General features: G+C 36.5%; 1 protein-coding gene across 1 annotated transcript in view; it reads right to left on the bottom strand.

Moving 5' to 3' along the window:
• Positions 1 to 387: 387 nt before the first annotated feature.
• SLC5A8 (solute carrier family 5 member 8) overlaps positions 388 to 11,905 on the bottom strand; it is a 60,690-nt gene continuing 49,172 nt past the window's right edge. The window contains exons 12-15 of the mRNA XM_007165816.3: positions 9,648 to 9,853; positions 4,500 to 4,603; positions 2,219 to 2,298; positions 388 to 1,961 (exon numbers count right to left, since the gene is read on the bottom strand). Of these exons, the coding sequence (XP_007165878.1) occupies positions 1,836 to 1,961; positions 2,219 to 2,298; positions 4,500 to 4,603; positions 9,648 to 9,853 (516 nt within the window). The 3' untranslated portion in view covers positions 388 to 1,835. The remainder of the gene's footprint in view (positions 1,962 to 2,218; positions 2,299 to 4,499; positions 4,604 to 9,647; positions 9,854 to 11,905) is intronic.

Raw genomic sequence — 11,905 nt, 5'->3', positions numbered from 1 at the left:
TCAGAAAAGAGAAAAAATTATTTAAATAACCTGATTTTGATTTCCAAAATTGAAGGAAAGTACACACATGTGCGTTTAGAATTACTAAATAAATAACAATAGTTCAAATCACACTCACATAAAACAAGATTATATCTTCCTACTCACTAAAAAATCATAGAGTTACAAAGTTTGATGTATGCTTACAAATATGTTGATTAAAAAATAACTATACACATAGAAAATATGTGAATATGTCATTAATTTAAATGTATAATTCTCTTTGCTTTAGATTAATGCTATTTCTTATTTCTTATTAATGTTTCTTAATAACATGAATAAAACATTAAAAACATTAACATTAACATTAAAAACATTTCTTAATGTTTTTAATTGCCAAGCATACAGCATGCTCACCTAAATATCAGACAATAAGCAAAAATTACTTAATCATAAAATATTTTAATGTACCTAAATATTTCACACATTATTATTTTAAAACAGTGTAATGCTAAAAAAAAAAACCCTTCTAAACAGTATCTAATGTGTGAACTGTAGAAAAAAAATAAGTTATTGATGAAAGCCTGTAACCAAAGTCTTAGCTAGAAATGCAGGAAAATAAACAAAATAAACTTTGAGATTGCTACTTGAAATTTTAAAGCATGGAACATAGCATATATTCAGTAATTCCGGAACACTAAACAAAAATAGTAGTATTTGCCTATGTAATTTAGCTCATCAACCAGGTGGATATATTGGAATTCAATATGTCTAAGCATATGTACCTTTAAATTTAAATCATTGCAAATTAGTTGATATTCAGCTTCATAGCATTCAATGGAATCACCTAATTCCACAGAGCTTACCCATTTTTAATTGTGTAAATGTTCTTGGATCACCAAATCTGTAAGTACCTAGTTGAAAGTACTTTGGTCAGTATAAGGCTCATGGGAGTTTATATTTATAGGCCGGGACGCAGTGAACCAGGATCTGGGGTAGCATGATTCACATTGGGTGTCTCAAGACATATACAAGCCCAAGGCAATAGAGTGAACAGGAAATTAGGCAGGCGAGCAAAGGTAAAATGTGCAACAAAACCAAAGTTAGTGGGTGAGAAACCAGGAATCCAGATAAGAACCAGAGTCTAAGAAAGGCAATATAAGCAGCCAATGGCCAGGAACTCTAGTTAACAAGCAAAAAGGCACAAGAAGAGATGCATAGCACCAAAAAGACCTTGACCATTGGGCCCATGTTCTGTCCCAAACAGGATGCTTCTTGATTAACACCCTCCCGAGCCAGAATCAATTCCAAGAATAAACGTGCCCTGGGCTGATAGGGGTTGATGAGAAGCAAAGATCGAGACAGCACAGACCTGTCACTTCATTGCTCCCTAAGAATAGAGTATGTGGTAGGAGGGAGAGAGGTCCTTTTCAATATTAATTATGATTTCAGCAAACCCCAAAATATATGCTAGCACCAAATGCAAGGAAATATTTTTAATGATGCCCTAATTTAAGAATATGCTTTTGACCATCGAGTATGTGTGTATTAGCTTTTCAGCACATATGTAGTCACAACTTTCAAAACTTTCACAACTTTCACAACTACAGCTTCACTGAAATAATAGTAGAGAGATAGAGGAAAATACTGATGCTGAAACTCTTACCTGCAGAGTAGCATCAATTAATGAGTATAGAAAGTAAAAGTCAAATTTTGCTTTAACAAAAATGTATCCCCCCAAAGTTCCCCCAAAACACTCATGATAGGACAAAAAAAAAATCTAAACCTGATCCAATTATCTTTAAAAACATATAAAACTGGGACACTGTTTAAGATAATTTAGCATCACAGCTACTTCACAAACGAGTCCCATTGGTCTTGCCACTTTGATCTGTGGAGTTCAATTCAACATGGTTGAAGCCAGGGTTATCAGTTCCACCATCTTCTGTTGGATGAGGTTTATAGTCTAACACTTGCTTCTTCTAAAAGAAAATGTTAACATGGTGATTAGAAAAAAGAAACTGTTTGTTCAACTCTAAATAATAGTTACTACTACTTTTGTTTCTCTAAATCAGCTTTGTAGTCTATTGAGGCAGAGATAAACAACAGAAATAAATCATTTAAAAAAGGAAGGCAAATACCTTCCTTGTCCAAAAGAAAGTCTGAGGACTAACTAGTATTCTGTCCTGGTGATAAAAGCACAATCTTACTAAGTTAAGGAAAAAGAAAGCCAACTCACTTTCTTAAAAATGTCAAAATTGGATAAAAAGTCCTCTTTGGTTAGTAGGAATCTGCGGTCTATGTTTTGTTTTCTTCCTCCTGAAAAACATACATTATTTACATTGTTAAAAAGATATCTGTAACTACCCAGTGATGGACCATCATACACACATTTAACTTGGGCACATTTACTTCTATGCACTTATAAAACACAAAGAGAAAGAGTCTTTTAAATAGTGCTGGAGACTTAGCCTGCCATTTCTCTTCCCTCAGTCAGTCTCAGATTCTGCAAGCCTCTCACTGGGATACATATGAGTCTAGTGTTTAAAGATAAATAAGGTGGTTCTTAAATGCAAGCCAACTGTCTCATCTGGTATCAACTAGGGAAGAGTCATCTGGCCCAATACTGGTAGGAAAACTGGTTTAAATGCATCCTTCATGATCTACCAATAAAATATCAAACCTCTGCTTGATGGAGTTGCCCTTCCCCAGTTTAGTGGCTATGAATGTGTGAAGAAATGCAGGAAATTATGAATTGTTGGATAAATTATTTAAATGAAAACCAGTATGATGATAGGTGCTTGATCCAAATTCTCTTCCCTAAAGTTTTGCTCTACAAAAATTATTCTTTGGCTTGGTATTTTATTTGTGAATCAGAGAGGAGGCTTTTAAAACTGTGTATCTCAAAGAGTTGTTCTCCAACTACCTCTATCCAAATCACCTAGGAGGTGTACTGAACATGCACATTCCTGGATTCCAACCTGGACTGACCCAATTAGAACCTCTGTGGGTGGAGCCACTGAGTCCTGATTTTTACCAAAAAATTTTTACCAAATTTCCAAGGTGATTTTCTGCCCTCTAAAGTTTGAGAAACACCATTTTAGTATAAATACTAGATTTTTAATTAAGGGAACCTCTGTTGTTCAGGAGATGGGTTCAACCTTAAATTAATTCATTCAATATTGTTGAGTGCTTACCATGTTCTAGAGACTCTACCAGGTGCTGGAGAGACACAAACTGAAAACTGAATCAGAGCACTTCAAAACTGAATCAGAGCACTCTTTTGAAAATTACTGGAAAAGTCATTTTAAAAATAACCCATGTAGTAAACCTAAGAGACACAAGAGATGGAAAATAGGAGAGAAAAGATAAGAAAATCAGAAGGAATGCCCAAGTTTAAAACATTTGACTAACAGGAGTTTCCAGAAAGAGAAAACAGAAAATGGCAGGAAATTACAAAAGAAATAATATAGGAAAGTGCCCTAGAACTGCAGGACATGGGTCGTCAGATTGAAACCCTCCTGAGGGGCTAGGGCAAGGCAGTCATTGTGAAATGGGTCACATGTGAACGGCCAGCAGGCAGCAGGGCACTGGTATTCTCAACAGCCAACAAGGCAAGTAGAAGAGAAGTAACACAGCCTCCAGGAACAAGAAAGTTACTCTCAACCTAGGATTCTCTATTCAAATTATCAGCAATTATCAAGTATAAGGAGGAATTAAAGACTTTTTTTTTCCGCTATGCAATGTTTCCAAGATCTCTTGTCCACCCTTTCTCAAGAATGTGCTATAGGATGTGCCCCATTCAGTTAAGGGTGTAAACAAGAATTAGGAGTAATGGGATACAGGCAGCAGGGAATCCAACACTGGAGGGAGACCAAGAGAATTCACAGAACGAGGACAAAATGAAGTCCCAGGGTAACAGTTCTATAGCAATCCCACAGAGCTGTGTATGCTATGTGTAGTATTGGTTTGATTTCCTTTAAAAATTATTTTTTTAAAGTTTACGAACATCTGAGAAAAGTCTTCACACTATGTTTAGATATAAAGATCATAATTATTATTCCTTACATGTGTATACCTCTTTACAAAGAGTCAGTGCAGGACAATGAGAAGATCATGGCACAGAGCTATTGTAATGGTATGTGTAAAATCCTTAGCATTGTAGTAGCGATACACAATTTCTTCAAGCATTTTATTTTTATCTTACAGAGACCTGTGAGATAGGCAGGTCAATTATTATCCTCATTTTATACATAGGATAGCTAAGGCTCAGAGTAGCTATGTAGTAGCTATATAGACTTATAGCTATAAGTTCTTTCAGCTAATAAATGGCATAACAAAGATTCAAATTGAGGTGGGTCTTCTGTTTTCAAGACCAGGCCGTAAAATTTCCCATGAGTAAAATGGAGCAAATAATTAAACTAGTTGTTAGAACTATAGTAAAATAACATAAATACCTATAAAACAGATATAGTAAAAACTAATGTAGCGGTAATACAGCAATACTAATATTTAGTTACCTGTTGGTAAACTGATAAGCATTCCCACAAATAACGTTACCAAGGTTCCAACAGTACTGAAGTATAGATATGATAAAGAATACCAGTTATCCATCAGTGGAGTCCTAAGAGAGAGCAAAAGCATAACGGTAAGATTTCATGCATGCTACTAGCAGCTAACAGTATGTGTCAATAAACCTCATGGCAAAGTCAAAATATAATATTTAATCATGTTTTTAACGTCCACATCTGCTGTCCCAATTTTATCTTATTGGATCAGGAATGAAAAGTATGACTTAATCTTAACCACATACTAGAATACTAAATGTCCATGTTTATTCATTCAACTCTGCTTTGTGTCCCAGGTACTGTTCTTGTTATTGGAAAGTCTGCCATAAAAAAGCTGGATAAGGTTGTTCCTGCCCTCAGAAAGTTTACATTCTAATAGAGAAATGTAATGAACAAGTAAACAAATTAATAAACATAATAATTCCCACTGGTGGAAAGTATATAAGGAAAATGAAACAAGGTAATGTGACGCTAACAGGGTAGAAAAAAGGAACTACACTACAAGGAGTGGTCAGGGAAAGTCTTTGTGAAGAAGAGACATTTGAACTGAGATCTGAATAACAAAAGTTCTTGAGAAAGCATTCCAGAGAGAGGTAAACACCAGCAGACGGTAGCATAACAAACAAGATACAGAATGGTACAAGATGAGATAGAGGTCTTTTTGTAGGACTTGGATGAGTTTGGATCTTACTCTCTGGATAGCGGCACACGTTGCAGTATTTTTATTATTTTATTTTATTTTTATTTTTTAAATTTACATTTTATTAGAGTTGATGTGTAATATTATATGTTACAGGTGTACAATATAGTGATTCATAAGTTTTCAAGATTATACTCCATTTATATTCATTATAAAATATTGGCTATACTCCCCGTGTTGTACAATATATCCTTGTAGCTTATTTTATACCTAATAGTTTGTACCTCTTAATCCCCTACCCCTATATTGCCCCTCTGCCCCTTCCCTCTCCCCACTGGCAACCACCAGTATGTTCTCTATATCTGTGAGTCTGCTTCTTTTTTGTTATAGTCACTAGTATGTTATATTTTTTAGATCCCACATATAAGTGATATCATACAGTATCTGTCTTTGTCTGACTTATTTCACTTCCATTTGCAGCAACATGGATGAACTTGGAGGGCACATTGCAGTATTTTAGGTGGAGGAGTGACATGATCTGATCTGCTTCTAAAACAATTGCTCTAGGATCCCACTTTCAGCTTTGATAGAGTAGACCCACCATCCTGCCAAGAACAAAATATAAAAACTGGGAAATGGGAGGAGGCAGGTTTTTGAAGACTTCAGAGAGATCATGGCAGTTAGAACTTGAGGAGCCAACATCCCAGAAAGAAGGGAAAAATAGAGGTGAGCTAGTTAAATTAAGATAATGTGATATATTGGGCCAAAGACAGACAAAATAGAACCGAATAGAAAATTGAAAAACAGACCCACAGAAAAACAGACATTTGTTTAAGTCAAAGTTGCCACTGCATTGCAACGTGGGACAAAAGGAGGCTCCGTTCAATAAAGGGTACTTGGGGCTTCCCTGGTGGCGCAGTGGTTGAGAGTCTGCCTGCTAATGCAGGGGACACGGGTTCGAGCCCTGGTCTGGGAAGATCCCACATGCCGCGGAGCAGCTGGGCCCGTGAGCCACAATTGCTGAGCCTGCGCGTCTGGAGCCTGTGCCCCGCGACGGGAGGGGCCGCGATAGAGAAAGGCCCGCGCACCGCGATGAAGAGCGGTCCCCGCACCGCGATGAAGAGTGGCCCCCGCTTGCCGCAACTGGAGAAAGCCCTCGCACGAACCGAAGACCCAACACAGCCAAAAATAAATAAATAAATAAATAAATAAGAAAATCCTTAAAAAATAAAAAAATAAAAAAAAAAAATAAAGGGTGCTTGGTTAATAGAATATCCATATGGGTCATTTTTAAGTCGTCTGTCATTTACAGACAGTTCTGGGTGTACTCTGATGCTTTCGCAAAAATGTTCCTATAAAAGGGTTTCATCTTCAAGGAATTCATGGAAAAGACTCTGACAAGTACAGGTTTCTGGTAACTGACTATACTGCTGACCTGAATGAATAAGCATTTTCAGAACTCTAATGGAAAAGTGATGAATTCATAAAAGTGCTAACAAAAGATCAAGATGAAAACAAAAATTAATTACATGGGACTGAGTGAACTGATGAGGATGAGTATAATTTTTGTGACTTTCTGTTTGAATAAAAAAAAAAAATCCCACAAGGACTCAGAGGCAAAAAATATACAAATCAATTTTCACTGCAAAGTAAAGGAGCTGTTACAGTGGAGGATTACTGGACTGAATGTCAATATTATGACATAGTATGAGTGTGTTTCGTGTTTGGTAGTTGCAATCATTGTTGCTTTTGTTGTGGTCATCCATGTACAATGCCTGGTGTCAGGTGATTTATCTCTTGTAAAAATAAAATACAGTGTTTGTGTGTGAGTTGTGAGAAAAAAATAAAAATAAAATGTTTCTTCTAGTCCAAAAAAAAAGAATATCCATATGGGAAAAAATGAATCTTGATCACTTGAAATCAATTCCAAAGTGGATTACATTTCCCAAATGGAAATGGTGAACAAGAAAGCTTTTAAATAAAAAAATAGAGGAATAGCTATATGACCTTAGGGTAGGCAAAGATTTCTTAAACGGAATTCACGAAGGACTACCCATATAGGAAAAGACTGATAAGTTGAACTCAAGTAAAATTAAGAAATTCTGACCACTAAAAAGCATCATTAAAAGAGTAAAAAGGCAAGCCACAGAATGGGAGAAAAATATTTTCAAAACTTATCTTGTATCTAGAATATATCAAGAAATCCTAAATAAATAAGAAAAGGACAGAGAACCCACTTAAAAATGGACCAAAGATTTCAACAGACAAGTCACAAAAGTAGTTATACGAATGGCCAATAAACATGTAAAAAGGTATTGAACTTCATTAATCATAAGGGAAATGCAAGTTAAAAGCACAACAAGCTACCAATATGTACCCATCAAGTACTAGAAACTTAAATAAAAACTGAATCTGGGTAATTGAAACCCAATACCTACGCAACCAAAAAGTATCTTACTTTGCCTTTAGCTGTGCGTTCATTCCCCTTGGACTCTAGCCATACTGAACTATGCACGATTTCCTAAGATGCCATGTGGCTTCAGGCCTTCATGCCTCTGCATATGTTGCCTTCATTCTGCAACATATGCTCCATCTTCCTTTTGTCCCCTCTGCCCAGTCCTGTTCACCTGATTAACTCCAGTTCATGGAATACTTCTCTAAGAAGCATCTTCCACCCAGGAAGAGTTAGGCTCTTCCTCCTCCTGGATCCCATGAGAGCCTATGAATACTACTGTTCACAACATTGTTTAATTGTTTATTCTCTTGTTCAACTTCCCTTTTGGTCGTTTTCTGTGACAAGAATAACTTTCCAGACCTTCTCCTCTAGCCAACTTCTGCATTCTTCAAGTATTAGTAGATCCTGAAGTCTGTGCTAATCTACACTCCAACTTTGTTTATAATCATTCTTTAACAAAGACTTTCAACTATTTATTAGCTAGTTATTATACTTATCATGCGTACTGAGTTCCTTGTTTTGTGCATAGTAGCATGTTCTCTCCAGCTAGATTATAATTGCCTGGAAGGCAGGAACCACGGTGGATGGGAGGGGAAGACTGTCTATGGATATTACATAAATGGTCAGCCCAGTGCCGGGTGCATAGTTCATGCTCAAAAATCTTGTTTATTAGCTGAGTTATTTTATAAATAAGCTAACATATAAAAGTGATTGTTATGGTACCAGGCACATAGTAAACCTCAGCTAATTTATTTGTTTCAGAAATCCGAATAACCAATTTGCCTTACTCTTTTAAATTAAGAGACATTTACATAATCAGGACAAATGCTAAGCAAAATTGTAAAACAAAAAGCACAACTTCAACGTCCTCCTACTTACACTTAATTAATTAATAATAATTGCTCCCTTTTTCACTCTCTAATGACTTCCTGACTACCCCCCCCCACATTAGTGCATTCATGCTTATCCGGACTTCTCACTGTATTTCTGTGCACCCCTCTCACCACAGCATCCCACCTAGTCAAACCTTCCCCCATATATGCCTCAGGCTCTGGAACTATCTTTTCTCTCTACCCATGCAGAATTTACCAGCCTTGAACTCCCACTGATAAGTGTTCTCACTGCTGAAATCCCTCTGGGACATAAATCACCAATGATGTTTATATGTATGGCCACATTCTTTCTCCCAGGAGTGTGTCCATTTTAAGACGGAGATGCCATGTCTTGTCTCAACTGGAATGATTCTCCAATGGTTTCATTCTAGGCAAGCTGGAACTGGGGCAATACTTTAGGGGAAGTGGCCTCATCTTCTTATTCCTTGAATGTATCCATGGGTTTTGTGCTTTAAGGCTGGAGATGTATTGATATATATCCACTAAGGGTAGTCTTGCCCTCACATCCACTGTGCAGCGAAATAGTGATATTAAAAAAAAGTCTACATCATTTCATTAAATCAGACAATATCAATATCCAGAAGCTCAAAAATGTACTGCATAACTGAAAACTCTAGCAGGAAGATCACCACTGTGACTTATTGCCAATGCTCTAAAGATTTGGAATCTTTAAAACTGAACAAATAGCAATTATCCAACATATTTAGATAAACTGTAGTTTTTAGTTGGTAAAGGCTATACTTCAAAAACTATATATGCAATGTGTCTTTTATCATTTTACTTTTCATTTTAAAGGTTTTTCAGTGGACAGAAGCAATTTTTCATTCAACTGGAGCCAGTATTTATCAGCATTTACCCATAAAAGAATTTTTTTTGTTACTATTCAAGTCTTCTCTGCATCTGTAGGTGAGGTAGACGTTTCTATTGAAACTAAGAAAATATGGCATTTTTTGCTATTTCTGAACAAAATATAATAGCCAGAAAGCCACATGGGCTTTCCCCATTTCAGAATTAGGCAAAATCACAGCACTGAAGGCAAGAAAAGCAACTGGGGTTCTCTACCTGTCACACACATTTTAAAAAATACAACATTATAAAGCTCAATTCAATACCTTTCAATGTTGTATACTTGAAAAGCACTGGTAGAAGATGGCATTTCTGTGGTTGTCATCCAATCTGTCCCATTGTATGTGCTGTTACAGCCGTAGGTTTCAAGGCTTAATGGCATAGTTCTCTCAGGAAGTGGAGGATAAAGTTGAGCTCCAATTCCAACCCACAAAGAAATGGCAAATCCAGCCAGCAGACCCACAAGTGCTCCCTGCAAAACAGGAGTGCTTCTTTAAAAAATAATACAGTTTGCTTTGAAATGGAAATTAACACTAGGAGCTTAAGCTCAACATGGTCCAAGCCAAATTTACCAGTCCCCTCCTAAAACTCTTTTCCCCTGTAAGCTCCTTGCCTCTTGCCAAGAGCAGCATGGGTCCCTGGTCCCTCAGCCCAAAGCCCTGGGGTCTCTGGAACCCCACCTCTGTAATTCATATCTCTATCTCGCCAATCACCAATTCCTGCTCATTTTTCTTTTCCTTTGTCTCATAATTCCATTCCTTCCACTCTGTTTCCATGGCCAGCACTCTGTTTTGGCCTCCTTGTCTCTTTACACCCAATAACTACAACAGTCATGCAGCTGACTTCAGGCCAATTTTTCCCTCTATTTTTATTTAATCTGTGAAAAAATGGCATGCCATCTGAGCAGCAACAGATATGAAGAAGAAAACATCCACAGAATTTATTCCTATACATAGCAACATGCATGACTGTAATTGTACTGCAAGAAAATTAGGGGAAAATAGCAAGCTGTTTTCACAAATGACTGCAATGGTACATACAACCAAACCATCTCTAGAGATAAGTGGAGATTTCCTCTCTGAAGACATTTGGTTTCCCAGTCTTTGGAAGACGTGAGCTCCCCTGCCTGCTTTTCACCAGTAATCCAAGTATTTTTGATCAGTCAGTCAGTCATTGAATGATTTAAGCCTTAGTTCCAAATGATGGAGATGAAAGCAAATCTTGAGCTGGGAAGCCCCTTCCTCTGTGGTGAAATTTCTCCCCTTTCTTTAAGAATAATGATCAGATATTACGACAGGAATAATAGTTCTTACTTCCCCTGCTAAGGGCGTGTTGGACCTAGTCAGCTATAGCATTTCTGGAGGCAACTCATGGTGGAAATAAATGTCAAAAATCAAAAGTCAGTCTTCTTTTAATATTTCAGGCACTCAACAAACCACTATGCATTTCATAATGCAAAGAATCTCATCAAAGCTTCAACATTCTGAGGTGGACGCAAACTGCTCTCTTTCATTTTGATTAATTTCTGCCAAACTAGCTTTTCATATGACACTTCGTTGAGAATTACTGTTAACAATAATAACAATGATAATAGCCCTTATTAGTATCTGCCTTACCAATTCCTAATGCCTCATGAGGAAAATGGAATTCTAAATGTAAAGTCATAGTTCTGCAGTTATTCTCCATCTGTCTGAAACAACCACACATACATTACCAGCTTTTCCTGAACTTCAGCTTACAGCAGGACTGAACTAGTGGAGTTCCTCCTGGATTTCAGAGAAGTAATTTCAATTTCACTTATTCTAAACAAAACTTGGCCTCAAAGCACAGATATGTCTACGTAGAAGAAATGAGCTATTACCTCTTTCTGAATACAATTCCCAGTTATAATCACCCCTTTGGGTCTAAAACCATGTTGCTGGAGCTACATCTTTAAATATCAGGAGTATAAATTTTCTGACCAAAGTGGTGAAGATCTTATCCTATTTCTTCTCTTTACTGTACTCCAGCTAGTCACAGGTATCCTCAGCTCTACTGCCCTGAAATCTTGCATATCTGAGCCTGTCGATCTCCTTTAACTCCTAGCGATTAATTTTCAAGAAGGGCAAAAAAGTAGACGCGTACAAAATGTTGTTCCTTTAGTTATATAATATTCATAATATATTGTAATATATATTACATATCATATTGTATATTGTTTCATAATATATATCCTTTAGTTATGTTATATAATACTCTATAATATTATATTTTAGTTATAAATATCATTATGTTATTATATAATTTAATTATATGATATTCATAATATATATTATTCTGGTAGTTTCCATTTAGTTTCACACATGCAGGGTCCCAATGCATAGTATGTTCATTGTGTATCCCAGCAAAGTCAATATGAGTAATTTAAGTCATCAAGACAGGTCACTAATGACAAATAGCAAAGGAACCATATCTTTACAATTGAGAAAAAAATTATAGAGACGCTACTGCAGTTGGAAAAGTAGGCTTTACACATATTCATTTT

Source organism: Balaenoptera acutorostrata, chromosome 11 (genome assembly GCF_949987535.1).
Source record: "Balaenoptera acutorostrata chromosome 11, mBalAcu1.1, whole genome shotgun sequence".
In the NCBI taxonomy this organism is placed as follows: domain Eukaryota; kingdom Metazoa; phylum Chordata; class Mammalia; order Artiodactyla; family Balaenopteridae; genus Balaenoptera; species Balaenoptera acutorostrata.
The sequence above is the reverse complement of the archived record's forward strand: the minus strand, read 5'-3'. Positions and strand labels throughout refer to the sequence as shown.